General features: G+C 35.0%; 1 protein-coding gene across 2 annotated transcripts in view; it reads left to right on the forward strand.

The window, feature by feature from the left end:
• Nucleotides 1-22,779, forward strand: part of NEK7 (NIMA related kinase 7) — a 159,802-nt gene extending 137,023 nt beyond the window's left edge. For both annotated transcript variants that reach the window (XM_012459581.2, XM_012459582.3), the window contains exons 9-10: nucleotides 2,490-2,603; nucleotides 19,798-22,779. In XM_012459581.2, the coding sequence (XP_012315004.1) occupies nucleotides 2,490-2,603; nucleotides 19,798-19,908 (225 nt within the window). In that variant the 3' untranslated portion in view covers nucleotides 19,909-22,779. The remainder of the gene's footprint in view (nucleotides 1-2,489; nucleotides 2,604-19,797) is intronic.
• Nucleotides 22,780-23,281: the final 502 nt, after the last annotated feature.

The following is a 23,281-nucleotide window of genomic DNA, read 5'->3' on the forward strand; positions in this document are numbered from 1 at the left end:
AAATAATTTATCACATTTTGAATTTGTCTTTGAGAGACAGTGTCCCATTTTTATGTGAACTTAAAATGCCATGGAAATAAAAATTACGTCTTTGGACATTCCTGCATCCATGAGTTATATGTATTGTGGATGATTTTGAGTTAGGTATCTATCATGCTAACATGAGTTTTCATACCAATGCATTTTCTTGATTTCTCCATGCCAATCTTTTAGAAGAACTAGAATTTTTCTAAAGATTTAATGTAACTCTATGTTCTATCTCTTTTCAGTTATGTTTCAATGTAATGTTAATAGAAATACCTAACAGTTTGGCTTTAAAAAATTGGTCATAACATCATGCAGATATTTTATATTGTATCCCACTAAAAAGTTACTATTAACAATGAAGACGTAGGAAGCCTTTTTTGAAAATGTAGTTTAAACTCAGAAAATTAGACTTTCAAATATTCCTGAAACCTCAAAAAAAAAAAAAAAAAAAAAACCAGCAGTACAATTTTAATTGATATGCAACAAAGTAGACTTTACTAATTAAAATCAAGATGCTGTGCTTTTGCTACACGGACCTTTACATGGAAAAGTAGGTTTTACACATTTCCTTTATTGTTCAGCACAGCAATTGCATCCTTACAGGGTTGTAGGTTGGTGGCTTACAGTTCAAAAAAAAAGAGAGCTGCCACCAGCCCTGAAGACAGACAGTGGGCTTTCGTCCCTCCGACACCCCCAGAATACTAATCAGGAAAGTCAGACCCTGGAGGTCAGGGAGTAAGTCAATCATTCTAGCGATCGTCTCAGTGTGGAGGATCAAATTAGCCTGAAAAATTCAGCTGCTGGGAGGAGAGGGCGAGCAGCTGTCAGGGGCGGCATCGAGATGCACTAATGAACCAGATGAATAGTGCAAAAGCTTGAAAATAAAAACAGGACAGTTGACATTTTTCATCTGTCAAAGCAGGAGATGCATGAAAATATACTATTCCTGTTTAACTCCTTAGGGGACATTGAGATTTTTTTTAACACTCTGCAGTACTGAGAAAAAGGATTGTAATGAATGCCTAGCATATGATAATGAATGTATGTACATTTACCTAAGGTTTTACAAACACAGAGAGACTATAGTTTATATATACAGTGTATCTTTAAGGTAACATTTATCATAAAGTGTCCTTGCATTTAAAACAAAAATTATTATCATCATTATTATTGCAGTTCTTTTGGAAATTTCCTCTCAGAGAGTTTTATATGATTAGGGGCATTCAAATTGTTTGTAATTTTTTTTCTCTTCATGTGAAACAACTCTTCCTAAGGTACTGCTATATAGGTGTGTGCACGTTTTATATAAAGCATAGGCAAGATAAAAATTTGTTGAGCTACTTTCCAGTTTTGATTTCCAAATCTATCCCCTTCTCGTCAAGGCTCTGAAGGAGTTAAAGCTCTGTCTGGAGCACAGAAGACAGATGAGAGCCATTTTCAGCTTGTCCTGTCCCCACTGACGCTCACTGAGTAGCACAGCATGGACCAGCGTGTTTCACACACACTCTGCCTGTCTGGGGAATGTACACATTGTCCTTCCAAAATCAAACTTATTAGCACATGTAGAAAAGGGTGACTGACTTTGGGGCAGCCTGGCACTCCGTGTTGTATTCTTGCTGCTGCGGTTCAAAGATTTAGAAGGTTTTGAACAGGATGCGAACATTTTAAATTGAATTTTTAGTTTGTAACCCTGCTTACCACAGTACTCGCTTGCACTTTAAATGTCAAGTTAGAACCTTGTCTTAAAATACATTTAAATTCAATAATGTCTTTTTTAAAGTTGCTCATCCTTCGAGTCATGTTTCTCTGCATAAAAATCTCATTTGGAAGCCTTGAATTACAGCTATGATTCGTAGAGCTTTTGAACATATTTAATGTTTTTGAGACATTGTCAAAAGAAAAGAGTTCTAATTGATTGTAAACTATTTGGGGATCAGTTATTATATTTAAATTGAGAAGACTTTGTTTTCTTCTGAGAATAACCTTTATTCAGAAACTAATATACAAGAGAAAATGCTCTGCATTCTCTTCCCTATGCTAGATTTCAATTCAGTTTTAACTTCAGTTTCATGTTTGTTTTATATGGTTGAGCTATACGGTGTAATGGCGATTTTGTCGTGAGCTATACCAGTTGTTTTTATGTCATTACAGGTACAAAGAGTTTTAAAATTATATGTTGTTTTCTTAATGTTTTATGTTGATTTGTATGTAAAGAAATATGCTAACTATTTCTCTATTTCAGGGAATTTTAAATGTTGAAAAAAAAAATAACCAGAAGTTACAGTAAGATTTTTAACTCTTAACAAATATCCCCAGAAAGGGATATTCATAAAAATCAAAATGCCCAGATAACTTTATTTGAAATATTTGTAATTATTTTCTACCCCAGTATAATATACTTGACGAAATCACCTTTTAAGTTACCATGTAACTATATCAGTTTCATTGGGGACATTTTACAGATGGCTGCATTACAGAGTCCTTTCTATGGTGACAAAATGAATTTATACTCTCTGTGTAAGAAGATAGAACAGTGTGACTACCCACCTCTTCCTTCAGATCACTATTCAGAAGAAGTAAGTCTTTTTCAGTCCACCTGATTGTCCATTGTTCATTTTGCTAACATTTTTATTTTATTAAGAAATTTTCCTTTATCCGGAAATGCAAATGAATGGCATAGGTGGCAGAACTAGCACTTTTTATTATGTTTTCATTCACTTGGAGACTTGCTGTCTGAAGAGTCAACCACAATTCATAATGTGTAGTGGAACACAACCCAGCTTGTGGTGTAAAATTGGCCACTTTCTAGGTATGATAAGAATAGTAGCTGACCCTACAGTGTACTGAACGATGCAAAGGGCAGAATTCGTGCTCATACCTAGGCTCTAGTTAATCATCATGTTCAATGGCCCCTCTTAACAGGGCTAACTCCTTATTTTCACAGTCCCAGACTCACACACAGTTGTAACTGGCTGTTTTGGCAGAACTTCCCATTCATCCATGTTTTCCAAAACTCGAAACGTTCATCTCATGACTACGTATCTCTGAACCTTATTCTTTAAGCTTTACCTTCCCTCCTTTGACAATACCTGTCCTATCATCACCTCACTGCTATACTCAGATTCCACTAGGGAGATGTTTTGAGGTTATCATTGTAGACATGTTTAAAAAGTGTGTTAGCTGTGGCTAAAAATCTTAGAAGGCTACCTTATTAAGATCTGAGTCTGAATGCTTGCTTGCTTTAGTAACCCATTGAAATGAGTTGTTTCGGCTCTACCCAGTGTCCATTCTTTCATTGAACAAAACATCTCCCATTTTAGCCTAATACATCATGATTTTACCAATAGTTAAGGAGGAGGTATGCAGAATAGCAGTATCTCAGGTCAGCTAAAATGTTTCGTATAGGCTCTTTATTGAATACTCATCGGGGACCTACCCGGAGAAAATAGTGTCTTGAGTTAGGGCATCCCACCTTCTCATGAGCAACAGATTTTTTGCCCCAGGAAAATGGAAAGGAGAAAAGGAAAAATATAAAGCAATTATAATGTTCACTTATTAGGTAATCATGTCAGTCTTTCTATTGTGAAATGAATAGCATTGGGTCTTAGTATTATGTAAGGAAATTTGAGTTCGTGTAGCTTGAATAATAAATATCTCTAAAGAATTTTCACCACATGTAAAGCATTTGTGTTCCTAGAATTTAATAGGCACTTTTTCTTCTGGTAGTTTTGATACTGATAATCAGTGATGCCTGTTTTTTGCTCCATAGCATTTGTATTCAGGTAATTAGAATAAACTCTTACACAGCAGTGATGATAATTTAAAAGTATTATCTTTATTTGATGTTAATACGATTATGTTAGCCATTTTTAATTACTATTTTGGGTATAGACTATAAATATGGCATTTCACAAAACCAACTTCAGAACTGTAGGCCTGGAAATACAGTAGGGTGTGAACAATAATGCAAAATGATAGCAAGAATGTCAGGGGCCTTTCTTTGTTGTGTCATTCATGCTGTCTTCTTTTTTCCATGAAGCGCATGAATATTTCACATATCTGCATCCTCATCCCCTATTCTTCTTGACTAATTTTCAGACTGTCTGCATTTGCATTTCACATGGTAGCTGATTAGGAGATGCCGAGTGCAGCAGCGAAGCCTCAGCAGGCGGTTACCATGGTGACCTTCAGCAGGATTTTAATGATGCTACCACTAGTGGTTCGTTGAAGTCGGCCTGCCTGCAGGGCTACTTCACTGCAGCTAAGTGTGAAGTTGGATACGCGGATCCTCAGCCAAGGGGCAAATATCAAAGTCTGGCCCAGATAGAAGGTCTTAGAGTTGGGAAAGGAAAATAGATTCCACTTTTTACTTCACTCTATATAGTTTCCAGTTTCGAAAAGAGCTATAAAGCAAAACACATTATATGGTGTACTTTCCAAAAAAGTGTGATTTCTCATATTGGTAAAATTTGTTGTCATTCCCTGATGAAATAGAAAGCTGTAGTTTCTAGGTAAATGTGGAAAATAAGTCTTACTAAGGAAATTAATATAAAAATATGCAGACTGTATAACAATGTTACTTTAATCTGTTTAGTTATGTAGAAGAGTTCTCAAAATAAGAGCTTTGAAATGCAGATGTGCTAATAAATATTTTCTCTCCTTAAGTAGGAACTCAAATTTGTTTGTAAAATAATTATTCAGAGTTCACGGTAGCCAAAAATGCCAAATTTGAAAGTGTAATAATGTCTTAAATATTTTTGATAATTTCGATCTTTTAAAAATTCAAATTACCATTTAATTTGTTAGTATGCCAAAATACAGGAACCAATAAAAAGTGAAGTACAGAGTTTTTCAACAGTGAACTTTTAATGAAAAGACTTTATTTTGTTAATTTTATAGGTAAAATGGTAACAGACTGTGTAACTATTTGAAAAATAAAAAATTTTAAGCAAATCAATCTACCAAATATGTATTTGCAAGCTTACCAAATTTACTTAGCTACTGCCAAATTTTTAAGGCCACTGCCCAAACAAGATTTTAAGGGAACATTTTGTGAGAATACTAGCTATACCTGCCAATCAGCCTCAGTTAATAGGAATTCTAAGGAATCCTACACAATTTATTTCTAGACATAGCCATTCTATTTAGAAGAACTCAGAGTTTCAAAGTTTGGATTTTTTTTTTTTTTAATTTCCTGTCTTATATTCTAAAACATATATAACAGGTAAGCATTAAAACAAAAAATGAGAAGTAGTTTTAGAAAAATAAGACTGTATGTCAAATCTTTTCTTTTGAATTATGCTAGACTTAGTGTGTACAAACGATTGGGGTTCCAGATTGAAGTATTTCATCTACACATGAATGATATTAGGGAATCTGTATTTTGTGACTTACTTAAATATTTTTCTTTCTGATTTCTTTTGGTGTTTTGTATATTTTCCTTTTTCTAGTAATGATCTCATTCGTGTATGAATGGGCATTTACTATATTTAAGCAAGGGTCCTGGGTTGAAAAGATACATATCTTTCCTTGAATATCTCTTAGTTTAAGTGAAACTTGGTATTGTTGGTGACAGTGAAGCAAACATTTACTTACGTATAAGGAATTGTGACTCAAAAGCCTCATAAACGGACCTGGGTTCATCTCTCAAGGATTATTGATCATCAGATATTCTTTTCTTATTTTTCTAACTCTATCAATGCAAGTTCTACTAGAAGTTCCATGAATTTTCATGCTTTTATAGATGATGTTTCCTCTTTCTAAAATGCCTCTTTCCCTGTTATTTACCAAACTCATTCTTTTCCTTTCAAACATAACTTGTACATAAAGTTTTCCTGTGTGGTTTTGCCTGACCTCCTTTCTTCTCTCCCCATTGCATTCTCCCTTGGCAGTTACACCATGTTGTAGTAGCTTCCTTGCACGGATGCCTCCCCTGCAGGCTGTCAAGCTCCTGCCCTTGAGGATCAGTAACTCTGCTGCTTATCTGTATATCTCTGGGGCCTGGGGCCGGCACATTTTTAAAGGCTTAGTAATCAATTGATTGATTGATTGAGGGAGTGAGGGTGGGAATCTGAGTTAAAGGAATAAATTTTTTAAAAGAATGGATGAACCAATAAATGAGAATTGAATGAGCGAGAGAAACTTCTCCAAAGAACTCTCTCTAGAGTAAGGCAGAAAATTACTCACGAGCTAGACCAGAGGATGTGATAGTTTTCTTTTATTGATATTACTTCCTATTTTACATAAGCATCATTATCTCTGTAATGCCAGGTGTGCATTTACTGGGAAATAAGATAAATAGACCGTTTTCCTTCCATTTCAGTATTTAATTTCTTTGAGAGACATTGGAGTAGTCATCAAAATTGTGCATTTGTTCACTAGCTTATCTGATGAATTCTAAGTAAAAAACAATAGTAAATAGCTATATTGTTAATTATTTAGAAATTTAACTGATACTGTTAAAAATGTCAGCATTAATATCAAACAAAATATATACTTTGTTTCATTCAATACTTTTTGTTATTAAAAATTTCTAGTTTGAATACAGAAGGCATAAGAAAAGTTGACACAGTGGTGCCTCAGTGGTTGCTTTTAACAGATTTCATGTTAGGTTTGAGGAGATAGCTTTGGAAGAAAGTTCTGTAAGTTGAGTACAGGGTCTACAGGTAAAAGTTTAAGAAACGGAAATGAGAAAGAAGGATAAAGCGTGCCCTTGGTTCAAGAAAACTGAGTAGTGATAAATTGAAGACTAAAGACAATGCTTTGAATGAAAAAGAAATTTAAGCACCTGTCAAACATTGGAAAGATGGTTAAAACGTTTTTAATAAAGTAGACTGTTATTACAACAACACTTGCTGATCTGAACTGCCTGCTATGGCAGATGTTTATCTATTTAGTAGTAATTTTAAGTGTATTATAAGAAAGACTGTTGAAGGATACAATATTTCAGTATTTGTGGTTATGTGATTATATTCTGATTATATTTTCAAAAACTTACTAGTTTAGTAAGTCTCATTAATGCTTTTTATAGGTTAAGAAACCAGCAAAATGTGATTTTGGAATCAGAATTTTTAATCCAGTGATTAGTTTTCACCTTACATAATGTCTCTTTTGTTTTACATTAAATTTGTGTTCATTGTATGCCATTATACCTACAGCCCACAGATAGAAAACTTTGTTATTTTAAAAAAATCAAGTAATGAGACTACTCAAAAAAATTATACCATAAAGTATCAACCTGAAAGGTCACATTCAGTGAAAGAACTAATAGAGAATGAATGAACCGTAAACGTTCACCTCATAAATGCTAATGAATATATTTTGGTTTTACCTCGTTTCTGTTATTTTTGTCTTCCTCTTTCAGGTGGACAGTGTCCCTCTCTTTTTTTTTTTTTTTTAAGTTAGAGAAACGGAGGCAGGAGGGGAGGGTTCTTTCTGGCCTCTCCTGAAATAGTTTAGCAGTGCAGCCTGATAATATCTTTCCTGCTGCTTCACTCAAATGTTTACGAATTGCTGACATCATCTCCATTGTTGTTGAAACAAGAGAAGTCTTGATTCTCTGGTGTATTTAAAATAACACGGGGATTAAAAAGTTAAGATTTTTTTCTATAGTTGATTTTTGTGTGAATAACAAAATAATAAATTTCTAATGGAAATAAACTGATTTCAGATATTTCTAGGTTATTGGGGATTATAATATATTTATGTGGCTTTGAATAAAATTATAATAGTGAATTTTTTTTCACCTTTTGAAATCACATTTTCTTTAATCCAGTTGTCAGTTTTCCTGTTAAAGAAGGGCAATTGCATCATTCCCATTTTACATATGAGTAAGTAGAGACCTAGACAATGTTTAGAGCAAATACTGGGCATCACAGTGGTACCCGTGCAGCATGGCATCCCCATTTGTGTTATAAGAACACAGAGCCCAAAGTAAATTCTCAGGTGTTTTATGAATGAGCATTTCATGATTTCTACTCTTAGACTTACTAATTCTTTATGTTTCTCCTCTCTGTTCTTAACCCTTTCACTCACCATATTTATCTGGAATCTCCTTCTCTAGTGGCATAGCAGGTTAGAGGGCAGAGTCACAATGAGGCATTTGCTTAGAACAGTCTTCTGACTCATGAAAACTCAGGGACAATGTAACATTGAAAGGAAAGTACAAGGAAACTACAGAAGGGTAGGAGTTACTGCTACATATTTGAGTATGAAAGACCAAGCCTGTATCTCAAGAGAGCAAATATGTTGATCCATAATATATTGAACAAAAAAAGTTATGGTTTGTCATAATTTTACTAATACTTTATTTTCAAATGGCTACTATTAAGGAAAGGAAAACACTAAATGAAAGCTTTAAAAATTATAACTGGGTTTCAAAAAGAATATTTATAAATAATTTTTATTTTTAATTTATAATACGTTTAAAGAAGATTTTTAAGGGAATTAAATCAGTAACAAAAACCATGACCTTTGCTTTAGTTCACAAAAGAACTGCTTTATGTAAATAGAAGAAAAGATGAAAGTGTCAGGTAGAGATTATTTTTACATTTTTGAAGTTAAATTAAGTTTATAAAACTTTTTTATTCATTTGAGCAGTCCAAATATTTTTAGTTTGTAATTGCTAGATTTACAAATTTTAATAGATCCATGTAAGTTTTCTGGAGTTGTTACTGTAAATTAACCAAAGTTGTTTAAATTGGTGTTAGAGGATTTTTTTCTAATACATTCTCCCAAAATTATTTAAAAGAAGGACATTATTTTATACGGCACAAATAATGTCTGAAGGTAATTCTGTACAAATATTTCTGCAGTCTCTGCAACCATGTAATCAAATCCTGAGATAAGAGTATTTTACTTTAAAATGTAGATATATATGTAATAAAATCAATAATATATAATAGTGCCATTATTTATTAAAATTAGCAGTGTTGTCTCAAACAGTATTAATAACATTTGATTTTCTTTCCTAGAAATTGTTTCAGTAAATTTAATATTCTCATCACTTACAACATAACATCAGTGGGCCACCTTGCTGATAGTTGCCATATAAGATTAGACCTTTAAGCTTTGAATCTTCTATTTTTGTTTAAAATACATAGTTAAGCAAGCCCTTTGTTCACCTATGCTTCTGAAGTGACACTGGGGACTTGCTCCTTGAAGACATGAATCCAAAACGGTGTCCTATATTTCACACATCCTGTGGGATCCTATAAAAATCATGTAACTTTCTGTAAGACTTTCACAGTTTTCAAAAGACTCTGAATGATCTTCAGCTATGAAATATAAACATTACATTACCTTATATCTGTGTAAGATTACTTTCTCTTCCCTTTCCCTCTACCCCCAAGTCAATCACGAGTGACACTTTGGTGTACAAGTCGGATACGCCTAATCATTTTGTATAAATATCTAAAGCTCCAAAATATAGTGTACTTTAATGTATTAGACCCACTTTGGGGTGCTAAAATGTGTCCTTGGGTAGATGGAAATTGGGTATATCCGGGAGGCTGACATAACATAATTGGTCTCAGAGGGATTAAGAGGGGGGTGAAAAAGAAACAGAACCAATAGCACTAGTCTTTATTATTCTGTTGAGAATTGTGTTAGTGACCTAAAGCTATAATGCACAAAGAGCCCTATTGTTATTACCTGTACGTGACTGAACTTGATCTGTAATTGGGTTATCACCCTGACAACAATGACTGTTAACACTGTCTTCTTTTTAACATTTCTGGTATCAACCTATTTGCTTTGATATCTCTTTAGAAATATATAGATCACAATATATTTGTATTTTCTCTACTTTATTGGCAACATTCATTTCCTTATAGCTAATGACCTCATAATCCCTTAGAAATGTTATAGAGAATCCATTTTATTTTTACTTGATATACTTTGTTTCATTTAAGTGTTTCTATGTTGCTTTTAAAATGTTTGAGAAGCATCTGAATTAAACAGTTTTCTCTGATTTTGTAAAGGTTTTTGTATATTCAGACCTTTAAAACAATTCTTTATGAAAGCAACAAAGTAGACTTTTTTTTTTACAAACAAGTAGAAAGTAGTGCAAACTAAGTTTTCTGAGATAACATAAACCATGAAATGTTACTTACTTGTATTTATTCTTATCAGTGTTGCAATATCTAATGCTATTGGAGTTATTTCTACAATTTAAAGCAATAAATGGAAAGCTAACTCCCTCAATGAAGCACACATTTTTTTGAGCAAGTGATTGACTAATATTATTAGAAAATGAAACCTGACATGAGGGAATATGTATCAAATTCTTAATATTATCTAATCACATTTTCCTAGAACATGGGTTAATAATGTAGTACTTAAAATCATTCACAGTATTAGATAAATATTAAAAGTTTTTTAAATAACTTTATTCTTCCAGAGGTTTACAGAAACTATTTTAAAAATGTAAAACAAACACTGAGGGAAATCGCTAGGATCATTATCTCGTTTTGATTATTTGATATCTGAAAAAGAGAAAAAACTTAGAGGCATTTCTTATGTTCATCAACTTACTATATAAATTTATAATCTGGAATAAAGAAATTGTTCTATGATAAAAATCAAGTATATTTTATTTGGAGGGAGTTTACTGCCATTTTCATGAGTCAGATTAGAAATAACATTGAAAATATCCATCTTGTCATAATAATTGAATATTTTGGTGTCATTTAAGTATACCTCTCACAGATAAAGTAGGCTATATCCTATTGGGAATTCTGCAGAACTCTAGAGAAAATTTTTTGGTTTGTTTTTTGGTAAGAATTGGCCTATGAAATGTGAAGGCAGATCCATTAATTTTAGAAACCAGAGGAACTGGTGTTAGAGCTAGCATTCTTTTGAAAATCAGATAGCCTAGCAATCTATCTTTGACTGTGTGGAAGGTCACCCCACCTTTGTGCAGAGGTGGCCGTGAGGGACCCTGCAGATCAAGTTAGAATTTTCTCTGGCAGTATAATATGGTACTGTATTTAAAAGCTTGGGCGCTGGAGCTAGACTGCTTCATTTCAAATCCAGGCTTTGCCCCTTGTGCCGTGGTGGCCTTGGGAATGTTACTACTCTTTAAAATTGTATATACCAGTAGTGTCCACCCCATAGAGTTTTTATGAAGATTGAGTAAATTAAATCATGTAAAATGCATAGAATGGTTCATAAATATTAAATATTACCTTTTAGGAGATAGTTTTTCTTTAGCACTGGAACTGGCATTTATTTGAAATCCTAGAGATATCTCAAAGAGCATAAAGAGATATCTTTTGATCTGAAAATGTTTGGGGGACTGTATTTTCAGTTCTCCATTGGAGTCTTAGAAAAACGAATAATTCAGTGGAATATCCAAGTCTAAGTAATATAACCCCAGATATGTTCACTAGCTGCAAAAAGTGCACCCCTTCGTAACCATGAGTCAACCTATTACATATAGTTATTTAACAACATAAAAATGGATTTTCTCTTCTGATGGATGAATTTTAAACCCTAGCTCTTAATACAATACCCGGTTTATAATATACACAGGTGACTATTTATTTTATCCTCCTATTCATGATGGCAGGGCCACAAATGACTCTACCATCTTAAAGTGATATTATAATTTTGTATTCATTAAAAGGAGATGTGACCTTGTTTGTAATTGTTATTTAGTCTTACAGGACTATTCATGAATCCATATGAATTCACATTTTTAAACCAAATTATTAACATTAAAGGCATAAAATTTTACTTGTGATTTTTTTCCCTTGTTATGCCAAAGATTTTTGCAACTGATTTTTTCCCCCACTAGAGTAACAGGTCTGTTTAAGTGTATCTTTAGAACAACCAATAATTATCTCACAAATACCAAGGAAAATTACATGAAATTAAGAATTCAACCTGTATAAATCTCCTATTATGTAATTGACAATCAACTTTTCTTCAAAAAAGATTTGAGATAATTTATAGCAACAGACATGACTTACCTGTAGTTAAAATGGATATGTAAGTAAAATTCAGAAGCAGGGATGGAAGGGAATGGAAATGTATACCTGTTATGACCAACAGAGTCGCTGTGGTTGAGGTTCTCACTTGGTTGCTCCTTTATCTCATGGCACAAAGGGAAACATAGTAAGCAAATTAGTTGCTGCTTATAAGGGGGAAATATACTATTAATAGTTCCTCACAAAAGAGAAAATCGGCTCCTACTGAATTATGGTAGAAATATCTTATATGAAGATCTGTGAGTAATGTACCAAGCAGTGTCTTCAACATCAATTTTATAGCAAATGCCTAAGTGATGTTTGATGAAATCCAAAAGGGTATATAAAGGCACCATTTTGGAAAGGTGATTTGTCAGCAGGATAGACAAATGTGCTCCCAAGATGCAGCCTTCTGATGGTCTAACTGAAGGATAGAACTTAGATTATCCAAAGTTGTAAAGATGACTTTATTCATTACAGAGTCTTCCCTAAACTTTAATTCCTAACACAAATTTGATAGAACCCACTACACGACATACTATTTGAGGTTATATACTCTTTGACAAGAACCTGAATTCTGTTCTCTTGATTTGCTTAGAGGAAAACAAACAGCATGTCAGGTGGACACCCTTAATGAAATCTGAGCCATCGTACCACTGTGTTCACTAAATAACAGAACAATCTCTGAGTGGAATAAACTACCCATGTTACTTTCTCCATTCTGTGATGACCTGTTAGTATCTAGTCACTCATGTCTCCTGATTGGAATTCAGGTGATACCTTAAATCAAGTGTTATCCCTTTATCATGGAAATGATTTGAAATTAGTGTTACTACTAATCATCATGTATAAATAGCTGTATTAAGCATCATGAGAAATTCAAACCAAAAGATGAAGTAGGTAAAAGTAAACAAGCGGTCAGCAGTGGCAAGTGGTAAAAGACCTGCGTGAAAAAAATCAAATGACTTGAGTTCCAACTCAAGTTTCACCATTAATTTTTTAATTCATCCTTGGATTTTTCATCTGTAAAATGAGACTGTTGTGGGAGATTACAATGCTTTAAATATAGCTGTTAAAAATAAAATTATATGGAAGATTTTGTAAAATGATAAGTTCTACATCGCTCAGGCTGGAGGCTCACTGCAACTTCCACCTCCTGGGTTCAAGCAGTTCTCCTGTCTCAGCCTCCTAAGTAGCTGGGATTACAGGCGTGCGCCACCATGCCCAGCTAAGTTTTGTATTTCTAGTAGAGATGGGATTTCACCATGTTAGCCAGGCTGGTCTTGAAACCCTGACCTCATGATCTGCCCACCTCAGCCTCCCAAAGTGCTGGGATTACAGGCATGAGCCACCACCCCCAGCCTGGAATATTTTTATAATCCAGAATGATACCTGCCATTAAGCCAGACTAAATCAACACATGAGTATTTAAGAGAACCATACAACTAAAAATTACTGTTTAATATAGGTTAACAACTTTTCACTTGAGCTGTCTCCTTTATCTTCATAATCTAGACATGGTAGAGTCACAAAACATATTTAATGTATGTAATTCAGTAATCTTGATATGAATGTGGAATTCAACCCAAAATTCAGGAATTCATATTTCTATCGAAATCTCAATGTATCAGTATCTCAAATGTGACATCTTAAAAAAAACTCCAAGTGTCCTTCTTGCCGTCTCAAGGCCACACCTCCTGTAGTGTTACCACTTCTGTTATTCCACTTCATATACCCTGGTGAAGACTTCTGATGAATGCTATTTCTTGCCTGAAATCTTAGAGGAACTTAATTGAGCATTCTGCTGGCATCGTTCTCTTTTTGCCTGTCTGCACCAAGAAAATATGTGCTGAAGCCCAACTCTGATGATCTCTCCCTCTTGCCTTAAATACTGATTTCCCATTGTCTATGTGAATAGATTTGAAACCCCTTAAGCCTTTCTTTTCTTTGGCCTCAGCTTATCATTTCATCCCTGTGGCTCCGCAGTCCTGCAGCCGTACCTGCCATTGCCTTCACACACATCATACTTTGTTTGGCCAAGAATCATTGTTCATTCTGTTATCTCTGCTTAGAATTCTCTACCCTTTTTATATATTAAGATTATGTTTTTGCTTCAGACCTCAGCTCAGATACCACCTCCAAAACAACCTTTTCTTTTTTCCTCAGCCAGAAGTTACCCATTCATCATTCTTTCATTCATTCCATAAGCCAGTGAGTAATTGCCATTCATCCAGTATCCACCCCTTGCAGTTTAATAAGAGAACACAGACATTTAATGAATTACAATAAAGTATTCTAAAGACTTTAATACAAGTATGTGAAGCATACACTGGGGACCAAGTAGAATATAGTAAATTCGTGTGGCAAATGCAATAATGAGGAAGGACTTTAGAGAAGAGATATGCAGCGAGGAGATCCATGGGTCAGGCATGAGACAGGTGAGAGAGTTAGGGGTTTTGAGGGTTATAAGATCCATGGGTCAGGCATGAGACAGGTGAGAGAGTTAGGGGTTTTGAGGGTTATAAGATCCATGGGTAAGGTATGAGACAGGTGAGAGAGTTAGGGGTTTTGAAGGTTGTAAGGTCCATGGGTCAGGCATGAGACAGGTGAGAGAGTTAGGGGTTTTGAGGGTTATAAGATCCATGGGTCAGGTATGAGACAGGTGAGAGAGTTAGGGGTTTTGAGGGTTATAAGATCCATGGGTAAGGCATGAGACAGGTGAGAGAGTTGGGTGTTTTGAGGGTTATAAGATTCATGGGTCAGGCATGAGACAGGTGAGAGAGTTGGGTGTTTTGAGGGTTATAAGATCCGTGGGTCAGGCATGAGACGGGTAAGAGAGTTAGGGGTTTTGAGGGTTATAAGATCCATGGGTCAGGCATGAGACAGGTGAGAGAATTAGGGGTTTTGAGGGTTATAAGATCCATAGGACAGGCATGAGACAGGTGACAGAGTTACGCATTTTGAGGGTTATAAGATCCATGGGTCAGGCAAGAGACAGGTGAGAGAGTTAGGGGTTTTGAGGGTTATAAGATCCATGGGTAAGGCAAGAGACAGGTGAGAGAGTTAGGGGTTTTGAGGGTTATAAGATCCATGGGTAAGGTATGAGACAGGTGAGAGAGTTAGGGGTTTTGAGGGTTATAAGATCCATGGGTAAGGCAAGAGACAGGTGAGAGTGTTAGGGGTTTTGAGGGTTATAAGATCCATGGGTCAGGCATGAGACGGGTTAGGGGTTTTGAGGGTTATAAGATCCATGGGTAAGGCATGAGACAGGTGAGAGAGTTAGGGGTTTTGAGGGTTGTAAGATCCATAGGACAGGCATGAGACAGGTGACAGAGTTACGCATTTTGAGAGTTATAAGATCCATGGGTCAGGCATGAGACAGGTCACAGAGTTAGGGGTTTTGAGGGAGGTGTAAGAAGAAAAGGAGCAGTGTAAAAGATGTAGGAGCATGAAGCAGTTTCAAGCACTGAGCTACAAGTGCTTTATTATAGTGAGAATAAGGGTGGGGTAGGGGAAGGGAGGAGGAGTTTGGGGCTAAATAGGAGCCTGGAAAGGGAAGGAGGAGACTGATTTTTAGCAGCTCATGTTATACCATGCTAAGGACCTTAGCTTTTCTAAGAGGCATGGGGAGCCATTGAAATGCTTAAAGTGTAATCAACTGGGTAGTTAGGCAGTGCTAGAGAGATTGGAAGAAAACCAAAGCAAAGCCGTCAGTTGGAAGACTTTTCCAAGAGAGTGGCAGTGGAGATGCTGTGGCAGGAGCAAACACAAGGTTTAAGGAGCCTGGGACCACTGGGACTGGTCGGTGACGGTCAGGCAGATGGGAAGGAGTATGATGAGATGTCTGGTGTGAATTTCAAATTTGTGACTTAAGAAATTGGAGATACCGTTAGGAAGAACCAGTTAGGGGAGAAAAAAATACCAGATTTCAGTTTTAAACATGTTTAATGAGAATATTTATGTGCACCTTTACTCAGAAGGCAGTTGGAGTTATGGGAACAGAGCCTGCAAAGAAGTCTAGGCTGGAGACTGTTTGTGTTCCTCAGCGTGTTGGTGGTTATTGAAGGCATGGGAGGAAGCGCAATTGTTGAAGATGAGAAGGAAGAGTGAAATGGGAAAAGAACTAAGGAAAGGACAATATTCAGGGCATACCAACATTTGGTAGATTTTTCAAAGGCAGATCAACCTACAAAAGAAACTAGGAAGAAAACGTCAGGGAAGTTAAGGTCTAGGCCAGAATTGAATGATGTCAATCCAAAAGGGGAGGACTGACCAGGATGAAAGGGATTGAAAATGGTCTCAGTCAAATCAAACACAACCATACTGGAGGGAGGGAGGGAGAAACGTGGAAGGACAGGAGCGTGTGCTTACGTTTCTGATGTGACACAGCATTTTGAGAAACAGGCTGTGTCCTTAGAAGGCAGAGACTAAACGGGTATGAAAGGGAAGATTACAGCCAGGTAATCAAAGAGCTTTGTTTTGATTCACATGAAATAAATGTGAAAGTGACCCAGGATGAGGGTTGTAGTTCTTGGAATGGAGAAGGATACCATCAGCTGTGTGGGTATCCTCAGTGAATGAGGTGTAACAACTCATAGTTAAACAGGTTGTAGAAAAAGAGGGAAGTACTCTGGGCAGCTACACTTAATCTTTTCCCTCTGTCTCACAGATATCTCTTGAGATAGCTATCACTTCGTAGTTTATAATAGAATTATTTTTATGACTTCTTTCACATTTGTTTTTTGTTCCATTTATCTTCTGCTAGATTGTAAGCTGTTTAAGGGCCTGTGCTGTTTTTCATTATTGCTTTATCCTTACCACCTAACAAAGTGTCTGCTACATAATCCTCCATTGGAAACTAGTGCATGATCAATTGAATGAAAATGGAAAAGAGGGGCAAAAAGAAAGAATGAAAGAGTCGGGTGGTTAGAAAGGAAGGTGAGTCGTTCTCTTAATTCTCATCCTGGACAGCAAGGCTTCCCCTGTGGATAGGTCCTTTGTCTTATCCTGTGCCATCAAAGGCCACCAGCACAGTGTCTCTTGCAGAGTAGACCCTCTGGAAATATTGCTGGGGTAGATAAGTGGGAGCATTGACAAAGCGTATTTTCATTTTATAGGGTTTTCTTTTTATATTTTATTATTTTTAATGTAACAAGTAATTGAAGAAAAGCTATATATATATATATATATATATATATATATATATATATATTTTTTTTTTTTTTTTTTGAGACGGAGTTTCGCTCTTGTTACCCAGGCTGGAGCGCAATGGTGTGATCTCGGTTCACCGCAACCTCCGCCTCCTGGGTTCAGGCAATTCTCCTGCCTCAGCCTCCTGAGTAGCTGGGATTATAGGCACGCGCCACCATGCCCAGCTAATTTTTTGTATTTTTACTAGAGACGGGGTTTCACCATGTTGACCAGGATGGTCTCGATCTCTTGACCTCGTGATCCACCCGCCTCGGCCTCCCAAAGTGCTAGGATTACAGGCTTGAGCCACCGCGCCCGGCCTGAAGAAAAGCTATATTAACAGATTATTGGATTCATAAATATAGTGAAGTATGCATGTTGTATATTTCACGTATCTGATTTTATATGGTGATAGGTCTGTTGATTCTTCTGGGAAAGAAAACTCTTTATGACAAAATACACTTCGTATTTGGTGGAGATTGAACCAGTAAGTGGGGTGGAAAAGCAAACTCCAAGGTGCTTTGCTCTGCCTACCAATTGACCTGCCATCCCTTAGAAAAGCCATCCTTAAAGGAGCGGTTCCGAAGCATCTGCCACTGCCACTCCCATGCCTGTGAACCTTATTCTTTGTCTTTCTCCCTTTCTGTTTTTCCCAGTTCTTGCCTTTTTACTTTGGAGAACTGGAGAATCACTATCTCCTTCAACTAAACTTGCAACATTAATCTCTAATCTTGTTTTTTCCTCGTGCCAGGAGAACTGAAGTCAGTCATTCATTCTAAGCGTTGGAAATTCTACCCTATTCTGAATTACTATGCAGGAAAAGTAAGATTTCACAACCAACTTGAAGGAGGTGACAGTGTTAGGAAGTCAAAAAACTATTACCGCATTTCTTTACTTGTATTTTGGCTAAATATAGTGAATTTTTTGTACCATGGTTATCTTTTCCTGCCATTCTTTCTGCTTGCTTTCTTGCTTTTATCTGTAAAGAAAATATCTGACAGCTAGATGACCCGTTAGAACACATTATCTTTTAAAATACGTGTCATTATATAAGTGCGTTTCCCGCTTTCTTCTCCATTGTGTATAACTGGATATATTTAGTTTGTTTGTTTTTAACCTGGTAAAATGCCAACCTCTTTCTGTTTTAAATTTCTCTTAGATCACCATAATAAAATGCCTTGTGTATTTCTATACCCCTTAAGGGTTTTCAAGGCTGTTCTCTGCTCTTTTGCAAGGAATATAAATTAAAATCTTCAGGCTCTCCCAGTGGGTGTAACGTTACTGTGGAACACTGTTGAATATCCAAATGTAGCTAAAATGGAATCATTAAATTTCATTCTGCTGGAATCATACAGTTTAAGAGATTAGGACTAGAATAGCCCTTACAGGTCATCTAGTCCAGCCTCCCTATTAAATAGATGAGGAAATGAAGCTCCAAAGACAGTGACCTACCCAAGGGCACGAGGCTACAAAGTGCCTTCAACAAGACTGGTTTCCGTTTCACTGTACTCCTTACCAAACTCTGACCCTCACCTGGCAGACTCCTTTATCCACCTTCTCCTTCAGGATGACATTTCTCACTGCCCTTAGCCTTCTCCATAGCACTAGCAACATATCCAACCCTTGCTTTTTATCACCACTTGTATTTACTCTGGTTGAAAGTCATTTTATGGTAAAAGTTGAGAACTCTGAAGAAATTGTGGTAATTTGAAAACTTACTAAGTGCTAATATCATGGCCAGAAAGAGTTAATGCAAATTTTCAAAATGTCTAAATTATTCCTAAAGACAGACCTACAAAAGAATCTGGTTTTTCCTCTTAGTTTATTGTCTGTGGAAGATCATATACAATGTTAAGATGACACATAGTTTTGTAAACCGATAGAAATTGGAATTGAGAATAAAATCCTATATTCTTCTACCTGATGGATCTAGTACCATACGTGAGGGTACTTTCTTAATTTGTTGAAATCTGCTTTTATTCTATGGTACAAATAGAATAAAATAGTAAACTTCAACTCTCTCTCATCTATAAAGTGAGGACATTTTAATCCTCTGCACACAATTGAGGATTGGAATAATACTGTAACTTCCCTTGCTCATTTATTATAATTAAAGGAGTCTTTTTTCTCTAATATAAAACTTAACATAAAACTTTTAATGTATATTTATATAAAATGGTTCATTATAAATGTATGTCTACTCTAATTGCCTTTCATTTAAACTTACAACTAAGTCTGTTGTAGTAGATTCTAGATCAAATATGTGTGTGTGTATTTACAGTTAACTTGGAGACTTACAGGGCTAGTCTTTAGTGACTGCTATCTTCTGACTGAAATCTGAAAAAACTAACAGAGTCCATTTTAAAGCCTCTGATTGTGGAAAATACTTTTTGGTTGACATTAATACTGTCCATTCAATGCACTTTACAGAACATTTAACTGGTTTTTAAATTACTGACAGCAGTCTTACACATATTTCTCATACAATGAATGTTTAGTCGGAAAATGTACTTACTTTATAAAATCTAAACCTATTCATAATTTGTTCTTTTCAGTAAGCTAACCAAAAAAGTTGTCTTATTCAGGTTTTATTGTTTTTCTTTCTTCACAGCTACGACAGTTAGTTAATATGTGCATCAACCCAGATCCAGAGAAGCGACCAGACGTCACCTATGTTTATGACGTAGCAAAGAGGATGCATGCCTGTACTGCAAGCAGCTAAACATGCAATATTCTTTAGAGTGTAACCAAAGTAATTCAAAGTATTTTGTGCAAGTCATACCTCCCCGTTTATGTCTGGTGTTAAGATTAATATTTCAGAGCTAGTGTGCTTTGAATCCTTAACCAGTTTTCATATAAGCTTCATTTTGTACCAGTCACCTAAATCACCTCCTTGCAACACCCAAATGACTTTGGAATAATTGAATTGCATGTTAGGAAAGAAAATGAAACATGATGGTTTTGAATGGCTAAAGGTTTTTAGAATTACTTACAGTTTTCTGCTGATAAATTGTATTTAGATAGACTATCAGTGCCAAATATTGAAGGTGCAGCTTGGCACACATCAGGGTAGACTCAGACCTGAGAAAAAGTATCTGAACATGTGACTTGTTTCTTTTTTAGTAATTTATGGACATTAAGGTGGACCCACAATTGTGAACTTTTGTCATGATTTTATTTTTAAACGTTCGAAGTACTAGTTTTAGTTCTTAGAGTAGTTTTCAAATATAATTCTTATGATAACTGTAGACATAAACTATTTGAGAAACATTTAAAACTCTTAGCTTATACATTCAAAATGCAACTATTAAATGTGAAAAGATTTGGGGACAAAATGAGTCAGACACTGAAGAGTTTTTTGTTTTGTTTTAGTATTTTTGATATTATCTTTGCATTGAAATGGTATAAATGAATCCATTTAAAAAGTGGTTAAGGATTTGTTTGGCTGTTGTGATCATAATTTTTAAAGTTGCACATTGCCCAAGGCTTTCTTTGTGTGTTTTCATTATTGTTTGTACATTTGAAAAATATTCTTTGAATAACCTTGCAGTACTATATTTCAGTTTCTTTATAAATTTAAGTGCATTTTAACTCATAATTGTACACTATAGTATAAGCCTAAGTTTTTATTCATAGGTATTATTGAAGTTCTGATTGGTCCCCTTCAGAAATGTTTTTATATTATTCTTCAAGTTACTTTCTTATTTATATTGTATGTGCATTTTATCCATTATTTTTTCATACTTTCTGAGAGCCTAATGCCCTTTTAAAAGATATTTGGTATACCAACACTTTTGCCGGATTGAAAACATTTTTTTAAACTTTTTAAAATTTGGGCCACCCTGTGTGCATGTGTTTGGTCTTGTTGAAGAGGAAGAGAGGATGTGTGTTGTACTGTACCTGTGAATGTTGATACAGTTTCAATTCATTTGACAAGGTTATAATTCTAGAATATGTGTAATAAAATGAAAACTAGCCATTACTACAGCCAGAATTGTCATGAGATTAACATTTCTATTGAGAAGCTTTTGAGCTAAGTACCGTATTTGTTCCCGAAGATGACTGAGATGGTAACACTTCCTGTGGCTTAAGGAAATGGGCAGAGTTTAGTAAATGCCTTTGTGCAGATGTGCTTTCCCGGGATGCTTTCATATTAGTGGTGACCAGCTCCTCACAGAATTGTGAAGCCCGAGGCAGTCACTGTTAAAGGACTCCGTGCCACCATACAACCTTAGGGTGAATTATCCTGCCAACGTAAAAACCTCATGTCCAAAGAACACTTCTCTTTAGCCGATGTAACTGCTGGTTTTGTTTTTCATATGTGTTTTTCTTGCACTCATTTGAATGCTTTCAAGTTTTTTGTAAACTTAAAAAATGTATAAAGGGCAAGAAGTATAAACTTGTTTTTTGAAATCTAATCAGTTATGTATGGTTTCTGAAGGGTAATTTTATTTTGGAATAGGTAAAGGAAATCTGTTTTGTTTTGTTTTGTTTTTTTTCCTGGGGACTAGATGCATTGTTTTTCTCACACTCTAGTGGCTTTTAAGATTTATACTGAGCATCCATAGATATATTCCTAGAAATATGAGAAGAATTATTCTTGTTGACCATTAATGTCATGTTCATTTTAATATAATGTAATTGAGATGAAATGTTCTCTGGTTGGAACAGATACTCACTTTTTTTCTTTAAGAATATATGGATCTAAAATTCATTAGCATGACCCCTCAAAGTGACTTTTAAGTAAAGATTTAAACTTTTCTTCTCAGTGAATCTATCTGCTAGAAGGAAATAGCTGGGAAGAATTTAATGATCAGGGAAATTTATTATTTCTACATGTGGAAACTTTTTGCTTCGAATATTATATCTTTTTAAAAATCTAAGTTTTCGTATTTTTCCCAAAGAAACCACTGTGTAAAAATCAAATTTTAATTTTAGATGGGATAATTTCAAAGAATTGTGAAGATGATTTGAAGCTCTAATTTATCTAGTCACCTATAAAATGTTCTTTATATGTGTTCATAAGTATACTGATTAAGTTAAACATTTGAATTTATTTGAGGAGCAGTAAAATGAAAGCTATGTGGATTCTAAACCTTATTTAGACATTGGTACCAGTTACTCCAGTGAAAATATGGAGTAACTTTGTTTTGCATGGTAAGGTTTAGGAATGGTGGATGAAGGGTATCTCTATATAAATAAAGTGCTCAACGATGTGCAATGATTGTAAATTTAGTAAGATATTACAGCCATTTCATGAATGCTTTACCATTCTACATAGTATCTATTACAAAACACCTTTCTTGTATCCATGTACTTCAGGTGTTGCTGTTAACATTTACTATGATATTTATTTTAACCAAAATGTTATTCACATTAAATGTTTATTCTTTAAAATGAATGTATTATGTTTATAACCCACAAATGCATACTTACCCTGTGCCTCATATTTCAATAGTACTGTAATATGGACATCTTTTTGTGAAATACTTTTATTTTGTTATGCTTTAAATATACATACAAAAAGATTCTGTTATTAGTTTGAAAATTATACAATATCCTAATATAAATAAAAACAAAAAATAAAAATGAATACAGTAAAATGTCCAAGTATCTATGATTTTTTCCCCTAAGGTCTTCCATTATTTATTTTACTTAATACTTAAGCCATAGAAACAGGTCTTACACATTTTCATAACTTTGCCATTTTGGAGAAGCTTAAGAGTTGGCTTAGACAAGGTCGATAACAGAGATTACACAAATCCTAAGAAGTGGTTTTATCAATATGCATTAAACTAAGGCACATCTTGACATTCTCTTCTCTTCAAGACATCATTTTCTGGTTTTGAATGAGAGAAGTTTTCTAAAACGTTAAAAAAAAAAAAAAAAAAAAGGGATATTAATTGTACTGCTTTGAATCTTTAGAGCACAGGAGTCCAATCTTTTGGATTCTCTGGGCCACACTAGAAGAATTGGTTTGGGCCACACATAAAATATGCTAAGACTAACAATAGCTGATGAGCTAAAGAAAAAAATAATCACACAAAAAAAGCTCATAATGTTTCTTAAAAGTTTACTAATTTGTATTGGGCTTC

The sequence above is a fragment of the Aotus nancymaae genome, unplaced genomic scaffold (assembly GCF_030222135.1).
Source record: "Aotus nancymaae isolate 86718 unplaced genomic scaffold, 86718_ANA_hifiasm-v0.15.2.pri h1tg000039l, whole genome shotgun sequence".
In the NCBI taxonomy this organism is placed as follows: Eukaryota; Metazoa; Chordata; class Mammalia; order Primates; family Aotidae; genus Aotus; species Aotus nancymaae.